We start from the raw sequence: 26,047 nt of genomic DNA, 5'->3' as shown, positions 1-26,047 counted from the left end.
GATGGAGTATATATGTTTCCTGCAGCCGATTTTGATGATATACATAGTTATAAATTCTTCTTCTTCTTATTCTTTAGTTTATTGGCCTCCACCTACTTGGGTATTTGGCCAGCTCATCGTCGCGGAATAAGGGAAAAATCCCTTATTCACTTACAATTTGGAGTTAGTACATTGTACAATTTGATTCTTCTTCTTCTTAGACATAGTTATAAGTAAATGAAGATCAGAAAACGGTAAATTTTTGCTTTTTTCGTCTATTACGAAAAAGTTAAGCATTTTAAACAAATTTGAGAGTAAGAAACTCATAAACTGTATAAAAACTTCAATATGGCGTTCGCTGAATATGTCTATCTTTATTTGTTGCTTAGAAAATTGCAAAATAAATCATAAATTTTGAGTTTTTTTATAAATGTTCATAACTTATGTAAAAAATCTTCTTATTACACGGCATGCTGAGACTTCTGGTGCTTAAATCATACCCTAAATTTCAAAGCAATTGGTCAAATAGTTTTAAAGTTATTTAATTTGTTTATCCCAAATTCATTTTTTTTTCGACACTACAAGTGTTTACAAGTCAGAAAATGATGAAGTTAAGTGATACTTTGGATAGTTTATGAAAGAAGAAAATTTAGACTACACTATTAATTTAATCTACACTATTAATTTAATTAAAAAAAATGACAAAAAATATTTCTAAATATTGCAAAATTATTTTGCAAGAACATGTGAATTAAAAAGGGGGGGGGGGTAACTTCGTCCCAATTGTCCTAGGATATTTTTTTTCTTTCTAAATGTCTTCAGTCTTTCTAAAAATGAAAACATAATTTTTCTACGGGTAACGGTTAAAAAGTTATTCTAATTGTTTATAAGTAAGCAAAAAATCGACATGTTTTTGAAAAAAATATTTTACACTGTTTAAAATTACTTTTTGTTATTTTTTTAAATTCAGTTAGGGCCGGTTTTTCAGTGCTGGATTAACCTATTTATTTTTTGGTCACCGAAATATTCATGTTTAATAAGTTTTTCAGTACTAGGTTAGAGCTTAAACTCGTTTAAGTTAATCACGATTTTAACCGATCCTCGTTAGATGGTTTAACTCCGAATTTTGCGGTTACGCTTGCGCATTGGTGCAGTGAAGGGATTATAAGGAAATATAATTTAAATATAACTGTAACAGGTACCTATGTTTACACTTACTGTAACAGGATTTAATGCATGATTCCTAGTAATATTTTAAAAAGATTATTTTATATTTGTCTACACAGCAAAATACTTAATTATTTACCAAAGAGACTTCTTATTTCCTGTTCAATCTGTTCAAATAGTGATAAGACCGTGGTCTTTGACAAACAAAATCGGAAAAAAAGTCTAAATCGTCCCAGTAATTCTAATTCTCTTCTGTTATGAAACCGAGGTAGACGTTATGAACTAACAAAGATTCCGAACTTGAAGTTGCATTCCATTAATCATTTTTTTAATTTGATTATGAATTTGTCTTTTATTTATTTTTATGTCAAATTGATCATTATTTCTCGAATTGCACATGCGCACGTACAGTTACTGCTGCCAACAGAAGAAAAAAAGTGGTTAGCTAACCGAGATTTTCTTAACTTGATTTAAAGCACCGAAAAACGTTATGAGGGTTAAAATATTGGTTAAAATTTAAACTAGGCTAGTTAACCAAAATTTTAACCGCTCACTGAAAAACCGGGCCTTAATAGTATAAATGTTCTTCTTTCATAAACTGTCCGAAGTATTACTGTAACCTCATAATTTTCTGACATATAGTGTTGCAAAAAAAATGAACTTGGGATAAACAAATTAAATAACTTTTAAAATATTTGACCAATTGCTTTGAAATTTAAAATAAAATTTAATCACAAGAAGTCTCAGCATTCCGTGTAATAAGAAGGTTCTAACTTAATTTTTACATAAGTTATGAACATTTATAAAGTCTCAAAATTTGTGACTTATTTTGCAATTTTCTAAGCAACAAATAAGGATAGACATAATCAGCGAACGCCATATTGAAGTTTTTTATATGATTTATGAGTTTCTTATTCTCAAATTTGTTTAGAATGCTATACTTTTTAGTAATAGAAGAAAAAAGCAAAACATTACCGTTTTTTGATCTTCATTTGTTTATAACTATGTATATCATCAAAATCGGCTGCAGGAAACATATCGTCGGCATACTGCCAAAAGTGACCAAGTCAAAAAAATCTCATTTTGATGTTTATTGACCAAATAACTTAGAATTATAATATCTTTTCAGAAAAAAATGCTCAAGTAGCAATACAAATATGGTTGCCTAATTTCAGGTACCTCTTAGAATGCTCAAGTCATAATACTGGTATTCGCTACTGCGAAAACTGACCAAGTCGACTTTGGTCACTTTTTTCGGTAGAGAGTTGATATTGAATTTGCCTGATCAATTTAACTTAAGTAGACGTTACGTACAAGTATACTTAATTTTGTGTCAAAATCATTGTTCTAACGCAAAGAAATTTCAAAAACAAGGTTAGAAGAAATTAATACAGATACTAATTTTATAAGTGCAACTTTTGATCTACAATCTTTTGGTTTTAAATCTTCCAATGTCGGACGTTTCTCAAATGTATTATACAAGAAAGTTATCTACCTACAATTTAACTACTCATGAAACTGCGAAACCCAATAATGCTTATTGCTTTTCTTGGACAGAATTAAGTGGTCAAAGGGGAAGGTGAAATGGAAACTGCGTTACTCTGCTGGACTAAAAGTATTAAAACTACTCTAAAAGGAATTTGTGTTTTTCTAATAGCTGAAGTGGACAGAACCAAAATCAATTTATTTTGGCTCTTTTTTTGTATATTTTGCAGCACATGCTGTTTGATATTATCTAACATAACTTGTTGGAGAAAGTTTCTTCATCTTTACACACAATTACCTTTGAAACGTTTTCCAACTTGCACGTTCCAAATGAAATAAAAATAAAAGTTGTAGTCCCTATAACGTTCACGAATTAAGATTTTCCAATTTCTTCTCTTCTTTGTGTGCCCTGTCCGTTGCGAACCTTGGCTATTAACATGGAAATTCTGATCTTGCTTATGGCCCTTCTGAGTAGTTCGATCGATGAGGCGAAAAACACCTCCGCAGATTTTGGAGCCACGGGTGTCTTCTCCTGCCTGGCCCGCGCTTACTGTCTATTTTCTCAAAGTTCGAATGCTTCTACTTTTTCATGCGCGTCTCTGTCAGAGCCCAGACCTCCGCACCATATATTCTGATTTAATTTACTTCAAATCTCTAGCAAGTAACTTGGTTAAAAATAAAAGCAAAGATAAAAGAGGCAATAATGTTGAATGGCTTAAACTGAAATGCATGAAGTATGAAATGCCCAAGGATGTCGGGTATTTTTTATCGGTAGCTACGTTCGATTTGCTAAAGTTTGTCATGTCCAAGTCATATTAATTAATTTTGTCTTACATCGGAAGTAACCAAGTCATATTTATTGCATTTTTGTTAGTTTATGATAAGAGCTATTTTATTATTAACTACATTATTTGCTTCTAGATGACTAAGCCTAGGAACAAAAAACCTTCAAAACTGTGTAGTTATCATGTTCGATTTTATAGTTCCTTCTAAAACTTTACACTTCATTATCTCGAAACTACCCAAACATGACTTGGTCACTTTTGGCAGTATGCCGACGATATAGGTTATTATTATAGATGTCCATACTACTCAAAAAATTTGGTTTCGGCCTGGAGGGCCGGCAACCTGCACTCTGAAATTTTTCAGAAAGTGGTAAACTCGCTCAAACGAAGCGGTTAAAACCATTTTTAAGACTTTTGTAATCATTTTCAAAAAAGGACGGTGTACTGGGGACTAGTATTTTGACACATCTTAGATACATGCACTCTATTGACATCTGTTTTTTTACTTTAATGATTAATATTATGTGACACTTTTAGGTTTTCGGTGAAAAAATAGACTATCCTAGACGATGTCTTAACATGTCACAACTAGCTCTTCGGTCTTGTGGCTTGACATCAAGCTGTATACTGGTTCGAAGGACTCGCCATTTAAGAAACCTTTAAATTAGTTAAGAATGTGTGTTTACAATGTAAAAAATTACACGCGGTTCTGTGGGTTGAAATGCCAATAAGTTTTATCGATTTTTTTTTATTTAAGAACACTGCGGTTCTTCGATTAGAAGATCTAGATCTGTTTATATTCTTAAGCAATATATTTATGTATTTTGAAGTATGTATTGTGGTATTTTAATTGATTGGCGATGGTGCAAGTAAAAGTTTTTTTGTGTTGGTACCGGATGGAGTTTTCTTGAGAGTCGTGGATCTGCACTTTTTGTGGATCAATACTAAAAGAAGAATTATGTGACTACATATTGTTGAGTCTGTTTCGTATAGTATAATTATATTTATATAAATGGTAAAAGGCAGAGATTAAGAATGATACCAGAAAGTAGTTACACGAGAAGTTTCAAATTTTTTGTTTAGATCTGGGACGGCCATGAATAAAAATATTGCTAAGATTGTACACAAAATCAGGAAAGCCTTTACATTAAGACCAAAAAGATACTCAAGTGTAGATACTCAAGACACTCAAGTGTAGTTGCTTGAATGTTACATTACCTTCAAACATTGGTAATGTAACATTATTGATGGTACACGGCAGTACTACTAAGTTATTTGCATTAGTTTTATGAAAAAAATAAAGCAAGAACAGGTACTTCTTAGGAATATTATCCTTGTATACATACTCCCCACCTAACGAATCCGTTTTACTCCGTTATCTCATTATTGTGAGCGACAACAAAGTAAGAGAATAAATTAAAAATGACGCTTGCGGATATGGCTACTTATTATACCACTTGAGTGCGCCTCTCGACTTCTTTGTGCCTCCATTTGGTATCCACCACAAAAGCTTGTCTAAGTAGACACTTAGATTTGATTAAGTGTTTGTCCTATACATATTAGATATGAAAATTGAAGTCTGATATATATTTTAAACTCACGTAGAGGTTTAGATGAGTTGTTTATAGGCCTGGGTCCCGCGTACCAAAAAAAAGTTTTATTACAGCAAGCTGAAAATTTGTTAATAGCTTAACGATGTCTAGTCGGACAAACTTTGATGTACGGGAACACGGGGAAGTTTTAATTGTGGAACTTGTCATCCTGACAAGTGAAAACTAGCAGGTTGTTTTTAACTTTATTCAATAGCAAAGGCTATATAGTATATGAAAAATATCACAAGGAAAAATTCCTGTAACTGACTATATCATAAATCACAAAAAATAAAAACCTTATCTTGTAAAAGGTATATTTAAAATCCCAAAAAGGTCTATATCACACAAAACGTTTTCGGAATCAATATTCCATCATCAGTGTTATCAGAGGTTTACATACTTTAAGCCACCAAAATATACGGGTAGGTAAAAACCTTTGAGTTGTTTTTAAATAATTGAGGTTACATTATATTATCCGATTTTAAAGGATGTTAAAAATATTTCCAGATTAACCCCTGGCATCACATGACATCAACCGTATTGGTAGGAAAATTTGTAGGTAGGACCTTACATGGCAGAGTTTAGGTGACAACTTTTTAGTTGTCACCTAAACTCTGCCATGTAAACAAATTTTCCAACCAATATAGTTGATGTCATGTGATGCCAGGGGTTAATCTGGAAATATTTTTAACATTTTTTAAAATCGGATAATATAATGTAACCTCAACTGTTTAAAAATAACTCAAGGGTTTTTAGTTTTTACCTGTATATTTTGGTGGCTTAAAGCATGTAAACCTGTGATAACACTGATGATGGAATATTGATTCCGAAAACGTTTTGTTGTGATATAGCCCTTTTTATAGATTTTATAATAATATATACCTTTTACAAGATAAGGTTTTTATTTTTTTTTATATGAAAAAATGTTTGTTCGACAAATATGTTGAGCATTTTAATAAGTCATACACGTAGAACATGTTAAATGACAGAAATTTTGTTGGTGGTAAATAGCAGTCTGATTTTTGCATAAGAGTTTAATGAAAGAGTAACAAATCAATTGGAAGTTCTGTCTGACAAAATACATGGCACATTTTCGTAGTCTGACGTTCGAAACCTGTTCCACAATTACGACTTCCCCTGTTCCAGTGTTCCCGTACATCAAAGTTTGTCCGACTAGACATCGTTAAGCTATTAACAAATTTTCAGCTTGCTATTTAATAAACTTTTTTTTAGTACGCTGGATCCAGGCCTATTATTGTTGTATTGTTTTCGATGAGATTTTTTGTTTACTCGAATTATATATTTTTGATATAACTTTGTTAAGATACGAGTATTATATTAGTAATTTGTTATATTTCGCATAAAAATAGCCAAAGGTGGTGATATTCCGTATCTATTGGCGAATCGTATTATTGTATGATTATTGTTGTGGTTGTTTTATATATTGATGGCTTTTGGAAACCCACAGAAGTTAGTTTTTACAGTGTAAATGTACGAATTGCTTTGACGACTTGTGCTTTCAGACTGATTCATTGGAACTTTAAAGAAAACTAACAGGTGGGATGAAAAGTTCGTAGTGTGACATAGATGGCACTACTGGTATCAAATCCATATGATTTTTAGCCCTAACCTTAAAAATATTCGTGTATAAATTTGACAGCTGTCGAACTATTAGTTTATGAGATATAGCATTCGGAGATAAGCAACTTGTGTTAGTTTTAAAAAAATGGATAAAGTGGAATTTCGGGTCTTTCGACGAAAAAAGAAAGTGCTATTTCATCAAGACAACACACCATGTCACAAATCAATGAAAACGATAGCAAAATTTTATTAATTGGGCTTCGAATTGCTTCCGCAGCCAACGTTTTCGCTGATCTCAGGAGAATGCTCGCTAGAAAGCGAGAAATTTAGCACCAATGAAGAGGTAATCACCGAAACTGAGGCTTATTTTGAGGCGAAAGACAAATTGTATTATAAAAATGGTATTGAAAAGTTGTATGACCGCTATAATCGTTGTAACACCTTCGAAGGTAACTATATTGAATAATAAAATGAAATTTTATTAAAAAAATATGTCTTTCTATGTTAGCTTACGAACTTTTCAGCCCAACGATTATATTAACCCAATCTAAAAGTTACATAACCCAACATAACCTAAAAATATTTTCTTCAGCACTATGCCTAACCACGTGGTCCAGTATGGCGGCTGTCAGCAAACAAATCTGTGATTGATTGATTTATTATGACAACTATTATCATTGTTTATATAAAGAGATAGTTGGTCAGCCCAATAGGAAAATTTATTTGATTCAAATTGAGACAGTCACCAGATGTCCCCACAATTTCTGTCAGGGTCGCAACGTCAAAATGCATAGACACCAAGTTGGATACGATCCTATTCATAACACCCCAACTCGCATACATATTAAGAAAAATAAATGTATATGGAAGAATATATTTAGAAATTGAATTAATGATGTCATGCTACTATACATTATACAGGGTGTCCCGAAAAGATTGGTCATAAATTATACCACAGATTCTGGGGTCAAAAATAGGTTGATTGAACCTTACTTACCTATATACAATAGTGCACACAAAAAAAGTTACAGCCCTTTAAAGTTAAAAAATGAAAATCGATTTTTTTTCATATATCAAAAACTGACAGAGATTTTTTATTGAAAATGGACATGTGGCATTTTTATGGCAGCAACATCTTAAAAAAAAATTAAAGTGGAATCTGTGCACCCCATAAAAATTTTATAGGGGTTTTGTTCCCTTAAACCCCCCCAAACTTTTGTGTACGTTCCAATTAAATTATTATTGTGGTATCATTAGTTAAATACAATGTTTTTAAAACTTTTTTGCCTCTTAGTACTTTTTCGATAAGTCAGTGTTTATCGAGATATTTTGAATATTTGTCGAATCCACCACATATTTGTATATGGTAAGTACGATTAAAGAGACCTGTTAATAATCTGAAAATTTATTTATCATTATATTTTTAGGTATATTTTGAAAAAGAAGCTACATCTCGATAAAAGGTGACTTATGAAAAAAAGACTAAGAAGCAAAAGTTTTAAAAACACTGTGTTTAACTAATGGTACCACAATAATAGTTTAATTGGAACGTACACAAACATTTGGGGGGTTTAAAGGAACAAAACCCCCATCAAATTTTTACGTAAATATATTGAAAAAGAAGCCACATCTCGATAAAAATTGGCTTATCGAAAAAAAAATGGGAGGCAAAAAAAATTTAAAAACGTTGTGTTTAACTAATGGTAACACAATAATGAATTAATTGGAACGTACACAAAAGTTTGGGGGGGTTTAAGGGAACAAAATTCCCATAAATTTTGTATGGGGTGGACAAATTTAACTGTAATTTTGTTTTAAGATGTTCCTGTCATAAGAATGATACATGTCCATTTTTAATAAAAAATCTCTAATAGTTTTCGATATATTGAAAAAAATCGATTTTCATTTTGTAACTTCAAAGGGCTGTAACTTTTTTTATGAGCACATTTGTACTAAGGTAAGTTAGGTTCAATCGAACTATTTTTGACCCCAGTATGTGTGGTATACTTTATGACCAATCTTTTCGGGACACCCTGTATATATAGCAAGCATATACAGCTACTATACATTATATATATAATAGCATGACATCATTAATTCAATTTCTAAATATATTCTTCCATATATATTTATTTTTCTTAATATCTATGCGAGTTGGGGTGTTATGAATAGGATCGTATCCAACTTGGTGTCTATGCATTTTGACGTTGCGACCCTGACAGAAATTGTGGGGACATCTGATGACTGTCTCAATTTGAATCAAATAAATTTTCCTATTGGGCTGACCAACTATCCCTATATAAACAATGCTATTATATTTGTTTTTTGAATGTTCTGAGAATGTCTAGGTGTCATTTGACTGTTTGATGTATTCTTGAAACATTTTTTGACAGGTAACTTTAATACTAACAAAATAAATCACTTAAAATTTAACGTTTTATTTCGTTTTCCATAAAACTTAAAGATATACAGATACGGAAAAATTTTATGGTGGGTATTACAAAATCAGCGAGAGATACTCACAGAGATAATAGCATGATATTTCCATTCATTAGAGAGAGATGAAAATCATATATCCTTCTAGCCTTCCGATTGAAATCCGAATGTTTCCGATTGAATATATCACTGTTTTAAATAACATCCTGCGTTGCCAGGTGTATGATAATTATTGTTTTTTCTGAAATAAGACATTTTGACGGTAATCCTCTATTTACTAATTTCAGTGTTTTTGTATTGTCTGCGTTAACTTTACCTCATTCATAAGCAAGTTGTGAAACATTTCAATCAGCTTATATTCAAAAGAATTGTGTCAATTTTACACTGACAGAAATAATGGTTACAACTATAAATTCAACCAATTTATACAAAAAAGAAGCTGATGATGAACTTGAATCGAATTAGTTTGGTGGCTTGGTGTTCTTATATAGCTATACCGTTTTAAATATATGTCTCTCAGTTGTTAACGTTGAAAGCCCGGTAAATTTTTCCGATATTGGATGTTGAAAACTATTTACAGTGACATGTGTTTGCTTATAGCAGCCATACTTTTTGCAGATATTAGAATATCTACATTAATATATGCTTATTAACCTTATTAACCTAACAACCATAGAAATATAATACTTAGACTGCGCGCTGCCATCTAAAACTATCTGACGATTGCGACAGAGAAAACTGAGGCTATTAGTTCGGAAGACTCTTTCTAATCGACGAGGTTGATCCAATGACGTTGACGTTGACGTTTGCACTGTCGCCGATTTGATAAACTCCTCCGATTAGAAAGAGGACTTCCGACCTAATCTGCCGTCCTCAAATAAAACGCGGTATGTGCAGCCAACTTAAAACCGAGAAATCGGCTCTCAATGTTTTTTTTCAGGATTCTATATGTTTTGACAACTTTTTAACGCAAAACATGTTCTAATGATAGTTAAACATTATTTAAAAATAAATTAAAAAAAATCAATTTTTTATCAAAGCTGTAAATAAAAAGTCATATTTTTTTTTAATTGAGCAGTGGACATATTACTGGATCAGAAATAGTGCCGTATCTGCATTTTATTTACAAATATAGTTTTTTACAAGGAGGAATAGTTACCAAAAAAGAAAAATAAATAGCTTATAATTGTTTTTTATATACGCAAAATACCTACAAGCCATAAATGTTCAAAATACGAGGTCGCAACATCAGTCTCATAAAACGCGGTAAATGCGCTGTGCTCAATTAAAACGCGGCAAGTACATGATACTCGCTAGCACATACCGCTTTATAATTTAGTACTCTGTAGATACCGCATTTTAATTAAGCAACTATTGAAATTTAGCACATACGGCATATTCCAATTTGTTTATTTTGGTAGTAAATAAAATGATACGGCTTTCAGACATCGCAAAAGCATAAATATGGTCACAAGGAAACCACATATAGCAAAAACTCGATTTTCAATTTTTTTGCAGATACCGCGTTTTAATTGAGGACGGCAGTAATAGCCTCAGTTTTGTCTGACGTAATCGTCAGATAGTTTAAGATAGCAGCGCGCAGTCTAGGTATTATATATCTATGATTTTACCTAACATAACCTAAAAATAATTTCTACAGCTGTCATAATAACCTAAACGCTATGCAACGTGTTGAAACGCCATAATCGCTAGATGCTGTTTGTTCGGTATATTTAAGAAACAATATCTGAATGTCTTAGTATTTATTATAAAGGAAATCAGTCTAAAAGTATGCCGGTCGAAAGAGCATTATAATTTTTTCCATCTGTGTGTTCAAAATTGCTGTGAAATTTCTGTCAGCTAAAACATATATATTCTTTTAATATTATTGACTGTATTTGTTTTTACCAAAGTCGTGTAATAAATTAATTGTATAGTTATATGTTCGTCTGCTAAAGTTGGTGACAAATTTTATGAATTTATTGACGTTTGTTTATAATTTATAATGTACACTATATAGTGTTATTCTTTCTTTATTTAAACATTTTCATAATAACGATTTTTAAATATTCTTAACCGCTCTTGAAATGTTCAATAGCTTTACTGATTTTTCACTTTTTTTCAGTAGACTCTCTTTATAACGAGAACTGAAATGGAAGACTAATTACCGCGTTATAAGCAGATCTCGTTCAGACAATAATAATATTGAAATGTTTTGATGCCTCTTATATAGTTTATTAGGTGTCGATGGTCGACTTAAACAATGAGACTTCGCCATCGTAAATTGTAAATTTCCTACAGTATTCAATATCAGTCAATAGATACACAGGAAGTTTATTACAGGCGGTGGAGTTTATTACAGCACTGGCCTCGATAATAACACAGATGTTGGGCATTTCTATATACAGGCAGTTGGGGTATTTGTTTATAGCCACTACTGCGCTAAAAAACGCAAAGAAACGTATTCTTCGATTTCATTTTTCCTCGTTATAACCAAATATGCCACGTTATATAGGTGTTATAAATATGAATTTCATCGGACATCTAGTGTACCTCGTTATAAGCGAAACCTCGTAATATCCGTGTTCGTTATAGAGAGAGTCCACTGTAATACACTTTTTTAATTGACGTAAAAAATTTAAGTAAAGTAAAGGAAAATACTAATGGATATTGTATACAAAATACAAATTAATGGACCACCAATTTGACATCAACAATGTTTAACAGATGAACATGCGATATAATCGTAAGTATTATGAAAATTGTCATTCCATTTAGAATTCTAATAAATTAATATTGTTGCTTGAGGGGGAGGTTACTAATAACGTTAAAAATGTTACTTGGGTAATACAACATTCTAATTGGTTCCTTAGACAACAAAATATATCTTTCTAAAAGACTGTAGAGTTTTTCTATATAGCATTTCACGTTAAGAATAGAACATTGCGAAGATAGCGCCATGTATTTCTTATGGACGATAGAAATGGCATGGCGCTGATGCCATGCCGTACTGACTAGAATGAATCGTATATCGGCAGTCGAGGATTCACCCGTGCGTGAGAGGTTTGGCAACACTGATCTCCGTAAGCGTAACGTTCTATTCTTAACGTGAAACAAAGTATAGTTCAAAAATACACTGGCAGGCAAAAAATGTACGTCACATTTAAATTTTGTATCCGGTTTCTTAGTAGGCACCGATATACTGGTTTTCGAGAAATTATCTCTCATTCAAGTCAAGCAGAGCTTAGCAAAAGGATCACCCTATCCAATACTTCATATCTTGCTATGAACGAGATATTTATACCACGGGACGTACTTTAAAGAATATACGAATAAAAAATGAATAAACATTTTCAGTTTTGTTGCAACCCGAAACTGCAGTCGTATTATATTTTTAGTTCAATCAGAGAGTACAGCAAGCATCTCTACCGGTTTCGGGGCTTCGTAGCCCCTCATCAGGAGATACATATGCTCTTCTCTGTAACAGAACCAGGTTAATACTCCGCGTGCAGTCACGAACGAAATGGCAGGGATGCACTGGCGACATCTGCTAGAAAAAATTTTAATCTAATAGCACATAAAATGATATTAAAAATACCATTTTATATCGTACCAGATTAAAAACAATGGAAAACTTTCTTTGGTTACAACATTCGAGCCTTCTAAAAATGCAAGCCATACGGATTCTGAGACTAGAGGAAGATGAGGGAATTTTACAATTCACATCCCACAACTAATATACGAATCTACAAGACCATAACCCAACCGATAGTGAGCTATGGATATGAAACCTGGATATTGACTCAAAAATCTATAAACCGCATGGACATCTTTGGAAGAAATGTACTGAGACGAATACCACGACCTATAAATGAGAACAACAGTTGGCGAATCAGATACAAGAACCACCTTTATCTCAGTATGTCCGCTTACAGTGCCTTCAATGGACAGACCATGTATTTAAATGTAAGAATACAGAGGAAGAGAACTATCCGAACGTCAAAAAAGCGATGGGAGGATAATGTGGAAGAGGACGCAAGAAATCTCCTTAGCAGTCGGTCGTGGAGGAGAATGGCAACATACCATAACAAATGAAGAGGTTTGTTGAGGAAGGCCAGGTCTCGAGTTTGGCTGTAGAGCTATAAGATCCATCCTATCTACATCCCAGTGTATGCAAGTGTATAATTTTCTAATAATAAATAATTAAAAATCTCTGTATTACCCAAGTATTTCATGAGTAGCAAATGCTCTCTAAATATGTATGACAATGTAATTGGATCTTAAAATGTTTAATGTTACAAAATTTGTAAAGAATTGTTCCAACCAATGCTCTCGATATATTGAATCGATGTGCTGTAATATACAGTTGAGTCCCTGAATCTTAACCCGTGCTCATCATTTAAAGCATACGAAATAAGTCGATGATAAGTCGGAAATTGAAATTTACTAAACGCAACAGGAAGTGACAGTAATTGGCAATTTATATTGTCTTATCTTATAGTTTTCTAATTGTACAGATTATATTCGTAGATGTATTATATAATTCGTAAATAATTTTTTTTTCGATTATAGCGCCATCTATCGACAACAATGTCTGTAATCACAGACTTGCCTTTTTTTCTGTCACATACAATTTAATGCATTAGAAAGAAATCGAAAAACTGTGACGCACTGAAAAATGCTCATGAAAAGGACTTTACCTACATATATAACAGAATTGTTTACTTCATTCTACGTTGTCTTTTTTATATTACGAAATGGCATTGTGTGGGACATTTCTTTCACTATTTAGCTGAGATTGCAATTCGCAATATAGGAAAATTGTATGTAACTGTTATCAATTAAGTAAATGATGAAAATATAAAAGCAAATCTATCTCAATTCATATTTGAGGCCATGAGAGCCAGAGTGGCCTAACTGATTTTAACATTACTTTACATAATTAAAAAAAAATTGATCAGAAGCTAACAATGTCCGCTTGTTTTAGTAATTGTATGTTGACTAATAATGATTCTTGATCAACATAAAACTACTAAAGCAATCGGACATTGTTAACTTCTGATCATTTTCTTTGATTATGTAAAGTAATGTCAAAATCAGTTAGGCCACTCTGGCTCTCATGACCTCATTTGAAATAAATTTTCTTGAAAAATTTATTTAGTAAAAATCCGTTATAAAAGGTATATATTTAATTAAAGTCCCTTAAAGGGCTACATCATAATCCCAGAACGTTTTCGATCAAAAAAGATCATCATCAGTGCTGAAACAGGATAATAACATGCTGAGCCACCAAAATAAAAATATGTGGGTAAAAACCCTTTAAAAGTTAAAAAAGATCAAGGCAGGTTTTGTTTATACAGTGGAACCTCGATTATCCGTCAGGGCACCGGACCAAGGGTATGACGGATAATCGAAAAGACGGTTAATAGAACATTAACAAAACTTAATTGATCAAACGACTAAGTGACACAATCTATGTTCGAATTTGAATCAAATTTAATTACGGCGACACACAGATATTGACTGTAATAATTATTAGTGCTGTGCATTTTTATTTTCGGCTTGCGATTCTAAAAATAGAACTCTAAAAGCACGGTATCATTTATCACCTTTTTAAATTGAAATTTAATCCAGAGCCCTGAATAAGAACAAAAATTATTTACATAAAAAAATGAGGTGGTGGCATAACTGCAGGTGTACATTTCAACGAATTTCATTTGGCTTATCGCAATGCTCAAACAAAATGAATCGATGACTAATTTTTACTTATGTAGTCAATATAACTTACATATGTAGGTATGGACCCTGACGGTTAACAGAGGTGACGGTTAACAGAGAGACGGATAATCGAGGTTCCACTGTATTTGATTCAGAGTTGGACCACCATCTCCATATAGCTATTTCAGCATCCTTATGCCTCATCGGCGAAGCTCAGAAGTCTCAACTCTGAAGGAAATACAAACAATTCTGCCAATTTAAGGCAAACCATCGCAATGCAATGAACCCACCTCTGAGACGCAATTCAGCGACATCTCTCGTATTACGAGGAAAACAACGAAAAGCCCCAGATGCAAAGTTTACTACCTTTTAAACAATTAGAATAATTGAAATAAAAATATAATAAACAATATTTTAAATCTAAGACTTTTCGTTAATAAACTGCTTTCTGGCTGCATCCCATATCTCCGGATTTTACAATATATAATCACAAGAGACGACGAAAGTAGGAGAAAGCAAATAGAGGACGCTTAGGCCACGCATTTACCTTCCCTTCGTCAAGGAAAAGGACCGAAAGACAGTTTCTAAACACCCAAACTGAGTAAAAATGAAAAAGATAAAAAAGATCAAGGCAGGTTTTGTTTATATTTGATTCAGAGTTGGACCACCATCTCCATATAGCTATTTCAGCATCCTTATGCCTCATCGTGGGGGCATCGTGGGCTTATGGGGCTTTTCGTTGTTTTCCTTTAAAAGTATTACAATTATGAGAAATTTACCTTATTGTGTTTAACTATCAGTTGAAATTGTCCTAGATTTAGCACTAGGCATGTGGTTAACTGGAGGAGAGCAGCCAGGGACAGAGATAACAGCCCCCAGGGAGGGGGCAGGGCCCGACTTGGGTTGTAGCGCCATAGGCGAGAGAAATGTCAGTGGGTTTCCTCAGTAATTGGGTTTGAAATAAGGAGCTGGTGTTAGAGAGCGTTTTGATTTAAATCTGTCTCCTGCCATCCCCGATAGTACTATTTTGTCAAGTAGGCCCTGCAGAAGACAAATTTACACCAAAACATCCGTAGTTCTCGGTACAAAAATAAAACTATTTATACCGTAGTATGGTTAGAACGCCCTCTAACGGAGAATAAGTGAAATGAATGTCGACTCGATTCAAGTTCTCTGTTTAACCCAGATATGACAATATCAAAAGGCGCCGCTAGGAAAATATTCCAATATGCGGTTCAGAGAACCTGTATGAAACGAGTCTTTGTACTCTAATACAGAGTATGGCATTATTAAAATTAGAAAGTTAGATAATTAGATAACTTTCTAATTTTACTAATGCCATACTCTGTATTAGAGTACAAATACTCGTTTCATACAGTTCTCTGAACCGCATATTGGAATATTTTCCTAGCGGTGCCTTTTGATATTGTCATATCTGGTTAAACAGAGAACTTGAATCGAGTCGACATTCATTTCATTAAAACAAAAGCAATGATGTCGGAATTATTGATATAGATTTGATTTCATATTTGAAAATTGTCTTATAATATATTGTAACTCGAAAACAAGGGATGGAAATTGTAATTTTATGGTACATTTCAAAGAAAAACGATGGTTTTAAGAAGGAAATAATACAGTAATCGCCAACTAGAAAGAACCAACGCGACTTATCTTTAGTATCTTCAAATGAAGCCGAGAAGCCGTTGATGGATGATGTTAACAAACTGTCAGGCTGAAATTAAACGACCGCGTGAGTTTATTTTTATTAATTTATTATTGTAGCGGTTTTTTTACTTAAATAACTTATAATTACAAAGAAACAAGCGGTTCGTATTTATATACGATTTTATTTATATAACAGTACAGACGAATTTATTTTTACAGACTAACTACTAAAAAATCCATCCTTATTTATATTGAATACAAAAATATGAGTCATGTTTTTGAACGTTCCAGAAAAACGGAACCGCCCAACTTTAGTAGTGTAGGCGATCATTCTCGAGAAATCTTTTCCTCGCTCGTCTAATGAGTCATCCTTCCAGATGTCTGCTTACGTGACGCGCTGTCGAGACGGAACCTGTTATTTACGGTCGGTAATTCGTCACATTATGTTATAAAAATATCCCTAGACTTTTCCTATGTGTGTATTTGCGAGTGCAATTGGTTTTAGACCGTAGTTTTAAAACAGTTGCGCCGTGGGCACTGGACCTAAGATGATGAAGATTAGAATTTGGCCTTTCTAGTTGGCGATCACCGTGCACTAATAAGTATACGAATAATGTTATAAAAATGTATTAAACATCTGCGTAAAAAGACAATTTTCCTGCGTTGTTATCGAGAAATTCATATGTTGAATATATTTCTGTGGTATTTTAAAATTTTTAAATATCGGTTATATTTGATGGTTACATATTTATCTGGAATAAACGTATAGAATGCAAAAATCATGTTAATTTATTTTATTTTAATATCGTCTGTTTCCTTTATATTTTAAAATATGTTTTCTAGGCGGCTGCTGTAAAGAGTTAACTTGAAACTAGTCCAAATTGGTACTGAGGAAAAAAGTGGTCTAAGCTAATGGCATCAGCGTCTTCTGGAATATTGGGTGCTCAAGGAACCAGAGAAGCATTATTTGCAGTAAATGTGCTAATACAGAGATGTTTAGATGTAAACCAGGACAAAATCGTCGCCTTAGTACTATAACTTGATAACTCCAAAATTGAAATTTTTGAGATAATTAGTTCACAAGATGTATTTTATTTGTCTTCATATTGTGTAAAAACTTGATAACTCGCTCCAAACGGGTTAAGTATTTATTTATTATTGACGAAAGTTGATAAAACTCAAATGACTCTAATATTCACTCCTAAAACTTGACAAGATGAGTTATCAAACTATTTTCAAATCGAAATAATCGTGAATGCGACATACACTGAATGCTATAACTAGCTAACTCTAGTTATCTAGTTGTAGCACGTGTTTATGCGATATTACTAAATGTTAACATTATGGTAGTGCTAAAAGTTGATAACTTTACTTTTTCATGTTATTTTCCATATCGGAAAATAAATTTGCATCGTATTTCTAAAGAGATCAGTAGTCAAAAAGTTAAGGAACAGTATTTTAGAGCTGCAGAGTGAATTCCGTATTTACCAACATCATAGTAGAGACACAAATATCTTTAAAATCTTTAAACCCGTTTATCTCAGAACTGCTAATTTCGAGTTATCAAGTTATAGTATTAAGGCGACGATATATATCTGCTTCCTAGATTATAACAAGGCATTCGATACGGTGAAACATAATCAGTTAATAAAAATAATGAGAACAAAAAACATCGACACACGGGATATAAGAATAATAAATAATCTGTATTATGAACAAGAAGCTGTCATAAGAATAAATAAGTTAACCACTAATAAAATAAAAATCAAAAGAGGTGTTGGACAGGGCTGTGTCTTGTCGCCAAGATGAAGTAGCAGGCATAAAAATAAATGGCCTACCCATATGTGAAATTAGATACGCTGATGACACAATACTAATAGCAGAAAATATTACATATCTACAAAGAATTTTAGATAAGGTTGTTGCAACGAGTGAAGAATTTGGTCTGTCACTAAACATAAAGAAAACAAAATTCATGGTTATAACAAAGAAAGAAACATCAATCCACATGTAAATAATAAGACGATAGAACGAGTTCAGAATTATAACTATTTAGGGACAAACATTAGTGAAACAAACGATTATACCAAAGAAATCAGAATTATAATGGAAAAGAGTAGAAGTGCATTCACTAATATGAAACAGATATTATGTAGTAGAGACCTCAGCCTAAACCTTAGAAAACGAGTACTAAAGTGTTATGTATTTTCTGTTCTTTTGTGTGGTGTGGAGACATGGACTCTTAATAAACAGTGTCTCAATATATTGGAAGCATTCTCATGTGGACATATCGAAGAATGCTAGTCATGGACTCTTAATAAACAATGTCTCAATAGATGGAAGGATTCTCATGTGGACATATCGAAGAATGCTGAGAATCTCTTGGACAGACAGAATAACCAACGAAGAAGTACTAAGAAGAATAAAGAACAGCAGGGAGATACTAGATTCCATCAAAATAATAAAACTGCAATACTTGGGACATATAATACGTGGTGACAGATATGAACTCCTAAAATTAATAATATAAATATAAAACCGGGTGAATGAAGACAAATCATATTGAACATATTTATTCTTATATTGAATTTTATAAATATAGACTCAAATAGTTCTCTATTTGCACTTTCTTCTTAATCTTCTTAGTTGGCAGTGTTTTTACAGCAGCTTCGGTTTTTTGGTGGTCGTGCATAAATGAACAATTCCGGATTTTCTAAAAACAAAAACACATGATAAACATAAACACATAAAGTTTTGAAACTATGATTTATTCCAGTGATGGCGCACCTATGACACGCGGTTCAGTGCTGCTCATTTTTGTTGCTACGCATCTTCAAAGATAAACAATTTTTTAATTCAAATATTTGTCTCTTATAATGCCAGGATTCGAAAAAAATAAATGCATGAAACAAATTGGCTTCAAATTTTGAGCCTACGCCCTTAAACGAACATTTCTCGAATGAACACCAATACTGGCTGGCAGCAACAAAACCTTCTTCATGATCCAGAAATAGTTTTTAAAAATACATATACAATTACCTTAAATTCTTTTAACATCTTCTCCGGAAACATTTCACGTGAAGCTTTCTCTTCGCTCCAACAAGTCTGGCAAATAAAAATAATATGGTCCTTTTGCCAGTAATCACCTTCGCAGAGTTTTTCACATTTTTGGCACTTGTCGACAGGCTTATTTATACAGAACATCTCAACAGAATTGAGGACTTCAGGGACTCCGAAATTATTCATAACTTTGGTTCTGGTGTTTATTTTTTGGCTAAGGTTGTAAGTTCCTGGACTAAAAAATTAATAAATGTAGTCATTAAAAATTAGAGAAAATCAGAAAAATTGGAGGGGTTAGAAAAAAATTGGAGAGAGTCAGAAAAATTGGAGGGAGATACGATAAAATAGGAGGACGATAGAAAACATTGAGTGAAGTGACTGTAGATAGCAATTTATTGGGTCCCCCCAAACAAAAAAGGGTGAACTCTGAACTTACCCAGGATTTGAGTTATCTTTATCCTTTTTAAATTTCCGCGATTTAAAAGACGAGGTACCATTTTTGTCGAACTTTGTTAAAAATTTACATGTACTATATCGTCCTGGAGAAGGTATTTGACATCCAATGGTTTCTTTAAACCTGCAAACTTTACTACATAAAGGGTACGTTCCCACTTTGCTTCTTATCTGAAACAGATTAGAGGAACGTTGAACGGGGAAGCAACAAAAGGTAATTGTAATATCATATAAAATTAGCTATTATCCTAAAAAGCTACAGAGTTCGGCATGCCAGCGTATATTTGCTTCATTGATCTGACGAAGGCGTTTGAAAGGGTTCGACTGGGAGACATTCTAAATATATTAATAGAAAATAAAACACCGTCCAGCATAACAAAGATAGTCCATAACCTAAATAACAACAACGTAACCAAAGTTAGAGCAGAAGACCAATTCGCTGAAAATATTCCAACACCGCACCGGGAGGAATTAGACAAGGCGACAGTTTAAGCAGCTTCTTGTTTAACCTACTCATGGGAAAAATTATAAACAAAGTAACATCTCTTAATCTCGGATATATAATGGGCAACAAAAGAATTGGTATGGTGTGTTACGCAGATGATACAGCAATTATTGCCGAATCAGAAGATGATCTTCAGAGACAGTTCTTTCAAATAAGCGGCCAACTAAATATGAACATTTCTGCCAACAAAACTAAATGTATGACAATAGCAAAAGATCCTCTCAGATGAAATTAGTGGTTAAGAACAACCCCATAGAACAGGTGATGCAGTTCAGATATCTGGGCATAGATATATCAAGCACCCACGACCTAGTAAAGGACCTGAGGAGTCAGATCAACAAAGCATCTGCATTGTCAGGATGTCTGCGGGAGATGGTCTGGTCAAATCAGTATAATATGCGCCCAGATAGTAAAATTAGAATCTACAAGACTTGCATACGACTGGTCATGACATATGGTATAGAAGTGCGCGAAGACATCAACAAAACGAAACATATGCTAAGAGTTGCCGAAATGAAAAGCCTAAGAACAATAGTAAGGAAAACAAGAAGAGACAGGGTGAGAAATACAAACATTATGGATGAGAATAGACTCCCAAAAATCGCCCTAGAAAACAACCCGCCCGGGTTAAGTCCACCCGGAAGACCACCTAAAAGATGGAGGGATAGTTGGCAATCTACCTCTCAGGAAATTAACCAGAGGTAGCTTCAGAATTAAGCAGATCGAAAGATCTCCAAGAAGTAAAAGAAGAAGAAGAACAATAAGAAGATATAAAATTATGTGTAAAAATTAGTATTTAGGATTCTACAATATGAGGTGTTTTTCCCATAATCCTACCTTACTATTTATTGGGTATAGTGCTGAGGTTATAAGCTCAGTTTTGTAATATGCTGGTCCAATTTTTGGAAAGAGTTCCTTAACTTGAGTTTTCTGATAAGAGGACAGTCCTTTGCCTATGGGACTGGTACGTCTCGGGATCGTGGTACCAAAGCATATTCTAGCTTCCTTTTTAACCTCTACAATATACTCGAAATCTGAAAATAAAAAATAAACAAATCTACAAAATTTCTAGTTACAAAAAACTCTAGTCGATATATACAAAATATTTTGTATTTCGATGACGATTTCCGAAGTGGAAGTCGAAACGTCAATAAATTTAATTTCATTAAATTATATCAAATATTTTGCGAGGTCAAAAAATATGAATTTCGCTCAAGATTAAAATACCTCCATTTTCAAAATATTGAAAATTGTTATTATGAAAAGTTGTTTGGAATTTTAGTTCTTAGTATGTAACCAAAGTAGCTCATTTTTCTTTCTTTCATAGTTTTGAATATTTCTTCTTCTTTTTTCATCTTTCTTTATGTTTCCGTCTTTGTTACGTGTTGTGTCCATGATATTTTCCACATTCTTCGATAACACCACACCTCAAAGCTGACAAGTTCTGATAGTATTGGTAGTTCTGATGCCAGAAACTTAAAAAAATAAAAATAAAGTTGTTTTTAACATTTTAAAAAAGTTTTAATGAGTTTTTCCCGAAAGGTGCTTGATTTTTGGTTATTTCACGTTGAAATATTCAATTTGGAATTTGACGAATAAGAACGTATTTTTCATGAGCTTCAACTGCTTTTACTGAGTCTATAGACTTAAAAAATACACCATTTTTTCGTTTTTTAGGCTATATTTTTCTAAGAATATTTTTCGACAAAATATTTACTTTTTGCGTTATTTACGATAAACCGCCTGAAATAGCTATTTGTATAACAAGGGAGGAAAGTGTAACTTTTCCTCCCGAGAATGAAGTTTACTGCCCGACGCGTAGCGGATTGCAGTAATCATTCAAGGGAGGAAAAGGCACTTTACTCCCATGTTATACGTATGGGTTTTCCACCTTCCTCAAATAACAAGTCATTTTTTCATTTTTACTTAATTTATTTATGTAACTAACCAACAAAATTTATTAGAACTAAAACAACAAGTAGGTACAATATAACTGTCAACTGTCAAATATAAGTCAAATTATTAATGTAAACATTGTTAAATCAAAATAGCAATTTACTGTTTTTTACCATTCTGCAAAATACAAGATGTTTTATAAATAAACGTTAAAATGTATAGATACTTCGTAATAGAAAATAGATATTATACAGGGCGTCAATAAGTTATATTTCATGAATGAAATACCATGACGTCACTTTTACTTTTCCTCCCTAGGGAGGAAAAATATTTTCCTCCCTAGGGAGGAAAAGTACAACTTTGCTCCCTACAATCACGTCCGGAAAAGTATACTTTCGGTAGAGGTAGGTGGAAAACATGTTTTTTTTTGTTGAAAATAAACATTTTTGCTCGCAAATAACTCGAAAACTATTGACAGATAAAAAAAAATTTATAGAACAAAAGTTGCTTAGAATTAGTCATTTTTTTATTCATTTCCGGACTTATTTTAAGCGTATATTTTTTCACGCCGAGAAGAGGTGACTTTCACCCCTAAAAAGTATAGGGTAAGTAGAACCTACATGCAAATTTTCAAGCAAATCCGTCGTGACGTTGTAAATTCCACTACAAAACGGGACCAAATTACTGGGACAGTGAGTACGTAAAGGTTGGAATAAATTCTTTTTTCATGAATGGGCAATTTTGGAAATAAATATCGAAACAGGTCGATTTTTATTTTTAAATTATGATTTTTTGGCATATATATCATACTATAGACGTCATCCATCTGGCCGTGATGACGCAATAAATGATTTTTTTAAATGAGAATAGGGGTCGTGTGATAGCTCATTTGCAAGTTTATTAAATTTTCTATTAGTTATATAAACAAACAACATAATTAAAAAATTAATAACCATTTTCAATTTCGTTGCAACACGAAACTACAGCCGCATCATTCTAGTTCAATCAGAGAGTGCAGCAAGCACCTCTACCGGCTTCGAAACTTATTAGTCTCTCATCAGGAGGCACATATTATGCTGCTCTCTCTGACCCAACCAGGACAAACCCCGGCGTGCAGTCACGGATTACAACGAACGAAATGGCAGGGATGCCCTAGCGGCAACTGCTAGACTGCCGCAAAAGACTAAGTTTTCAATCTAATAGCGGAGGAGGTGTAACCAGAGAAGGTTTCCATTGTTTTCAGTCTGATAGGATGTAGAGTAATATTTTTTTGGTGTTGTTTTATGTGCTAGTAGATTGAAAACTTAGTCTTTTGCTAGGAGTTGCCGCTAGGGCATCCCTGCCATTTCGTTCGTTGCAATCCGTGACTGCACGCCGGGGTTTGTTTTGGTTGGATCGGGGAGAGCAGCATATGTGCCTCCTGATGAGAGACTAATAAGTTTCTAAACCGGTAGAGGTGCTTGCTGCACTCTCTGATTGAACTAGAATATAATGCGGCTGTAGTTTCGTGTTGCAACGAAATTGAAAATGGTTATTCATTTTTGATTTACACGTTTACTCTGATTGGAGTACGAAGGGAACCATTCTCGTTGTTTACCGCCCTGAGCAGATGGGACGTGAATTAGAAATTGTAAAATTCCCTCATCTTCTTTAGTCTCAGATGACGTCACTAGTATAAATATCACTAGTATAAATATGCTAAGAAATCGTAATTTAAAAATAAAAATCGACCTGTTTCGGGATTTATCTCCAACATCTCCAACATTCATGAAAAAATTAATTTATTCCAACCTTTTCGTGCTCACCGTATAATAATATTAGCAAACTATTGATTTTTATATATCTATTTCAAAACATTATCTACTTCTATTTTGAAAAATCTGTTAATAAGGTTACTTACCTATCAAAGATTCATCAGTTGGCATAGCAGAACAAAAGTTATCTGACGGTCTTCATTTGCGTGCATAAAAATGATATTCGTGACTAGATATTAATATTTTTGATTTTGTCGTGAATATAAATCATCCCGATGATGTTGGAATTTGAAAAATACACGATATAAATTAATATCGGAGCAAGGTACCATCATTCCGATTCGCTGTTTTCTAATATCTATTATCTATGTCAAACACATTGAATTTTTCTTAGTGATAAAACCAGGTTAGGTCTAGCCTAGGCGAGCGATATGTTATTTTCCGTATTCGTTGGAGTATTTTATTTATTTATTTTGATGGAAAAACCCCATTACAGTATATATTATTACATAAATTAAAAGAGCTTATACAGGGTGTCCAGAAACTCTCCCGACAAACGAAGACCGGACATTCCTCAGATAATTTGAAGATAACTTAACCCAATTCATCTAGTCCGAAAGTGCTTCCTAAGGGGGAGAGAGCTCTTTAAATATGAGATGACCTCTTGTAATTAGTTTTTTTAATACCTCCAGAACGCTTTTATTTAGGAAAACGAAAACTGGTACGCATATTTTATATATATAAATCGATTCCATCAATTTCGAATTTCTAGTACCGGTCATACGCGTTTGTTTTGGGTAGGGCAACGATTATTTTACTCCATGACTTTTTTTGTCTTTGACGTATGAGTTATTCTAGTACTAAAAGGTAATCTTGCTTTAAGTCCCTAATACTATCCCGACATGGTAAGTATTTGTTCTTTTAGATTACCTATTTTTTCGGTTTTGAGTGAATACTTATAATGATTCTGCTTTAGGTACTGTATCCATTTTCAGACGTTGCCCGTCATTATGTTTACAATTTCTAAAACCATTCTCTATATGTAGCGCGAAATAATTCTACTGTGGAATCACACCATTGTCTCTATGGTATTAAGGCAAAACCCGATATGTCAAAAATTATCGATTTTTCTTTTTTAATGTCAATATGTACATTGAGCGATGAAGATTATGATGACAAAACCCTACATGGCTAAACGCTTCAATGTAAGCAGTAGATGATAAAATTAGTTTCCGATATGTCCACTATTACAACAACACTGCGAACTTTTAAACTGATCTGTTGCAAAATCACGTTTTTTGACATATCGGGTTTTGCCTTAGCACCGCAGGTCTAATATTACGCAGCCATATAAGTTTCTTTCGACCAATCCACCTCTTTCTCTTCACTTTTCCTTGTATTTTTATTGAATTATTCAACAAGGTAGTTATATCAGCCCACAAATGGTGTTCTAATTCTTAAAGTTTCTTAGAAAATATCTCTTCCCGTTCTTTTGACTCAGACTATGTCATAGCCCCTGAAAATGGTAAGAGTAAGGTATTAGGGATCTACTGGAACGCCAACTGAGGTGAATTCTCAATTTCTCTACCTCAACACTCATCCGAATCTCTAATCAAAGCCACATATACCAAAGGAGAAGTACTCTTACTAATTGCTCAATTTTTGACCCTGAAGTTCTCATTGCTCCAGTGGTAGTTGTTGCAAAATTATTAATGAGAAAAGTTTGAGTTTCAAAAATTGGTTGGGATGACTATCTTTACTCAAACATTTTGAAAGAATGGCTCAATTTAATTTACGGTCTGTCATGCTTGCAGTCTCTAAAAATTAATAGAGGCCTATTTAAAAATAAGAGTACTCGAAAAATTGAAATATATGCCCTCTCAGATGCTAGTATCCATGCATATGCTACATGTATGTTCCTTCGTGTCATTTATGAGTTTAATACCTCCTCTTGTGCTCTTATAGCCTCCA

At 33.2% G+C, this 26,047-nt stretch overlaps 2 protein-coding genes and 1 long non-coding RNA gene across 3 annotated transcripts in view; 2 read left to right on the top strand and 1 right to left on the bottom strand.

Annotated features, from left to right (window-relative positions):
* LOC114336713 (N(G),N(G)-dimethylarginine dimethylaminohydrolase 1) overlaps positions 1–4,718 on the top strand; it is a 34,146-nt gene extending 29,428 nt beyond the window's left edge. Inside the window, exon 5 of the mRNA XM_028287074.2 lies at positions 3,954–4,718. Within this exon, the coding sequence (XP_028142875.2) occupies positions 3,954–4,079 (126 nt within the window). The 3' untranslated portion in view covers positions 4,080–4,718. The remainder of the gene's footprint in view (positions 1–3,953) is intronic.
* Positions 4,719–7,456: 2,738 nt separating this feature from the next.
* LOC126889310 (uncharacterized) lies at positions 7,457–17,187 on the top strand. Its single transcript, XR_007699980.1, has 2 exons — positions 7,457–14,370; positions 15,379–17,187. It is a non-coding gene; the product is annotated as an uncharacterized LOC126889310 (long non-coding RNA).
* A 1,778-nt stretch (positions 17,188–18,965) lies between these two features.
* LOC114336738 (uncharacterized) lies at positions 18,966–24,395 on the bottom strand. Its single transcript, XM_028287109.2, has 5 exons — positions 24,223–24,395; positions 21,264–21,460; positions 19,905–20,092; positions 19,448–19,703; positions 18,966–19,121 (listed from the first exon to the last, which is right to left on the bottom strand). Exons 1-5 carry the CDS (start codon positions 24,245–24,247, stop codon positions 18,999–19,001), a joined length of 789 nt encoding a protein of 262 aa, XP_028142910.2. The 5' UTR covers positions 24,248–24,395; the 3' UTR covers positions 18,966–18,998.
* Positions 24,396–26,047: the final 1,652 nt, after the last annotated feature.

Source organism: Diabrotica virgifera, chromosome 8 (assembly GCF_917563875.1).
Source record: "Diabrotica virgifera virgifera chromosome 8, PGI_DIABVI_V3a".
In the NCBI taxonomy this organism is placed as follows: domain Eukaryota; kingdom Metazoa; phylum Arthropoda; class Insecta; order Coleoptera; family Chrysomelidae; genus Diabrotica; species Diabrotica virgifera.
Note: the sequence above shows the minus strand (reverse complement) of the source record. Positions and strands in the feature narration are given on the sequence as shown.

What these genes read in the sequence shown, in the direction of transcription:
- LOC114336738 (XM_028287109.2), bottom strand. Translation starts at nt 24,247, where the DNA reads ATGCCAACTGATGAATCTTTGATAG. An exon ending in TATACCCAATAAATAGTAAG is followed by an intron (nt 20,093 to 21,263) that starts GTAGGATTATGG and finishes AATCTGTTTCAG; the next exon opens with ATAAGAAGCAAAGTGGGAAC. An exon ending in AGATGTTAAAAGAATTTAAG is followed by an intron (nt 19,122 to 19,447) that starts GTAATTGTATAT and finishes TTTTGTTTTTAG; the next exon opens with AAAATCCGGAATTGTTCATT.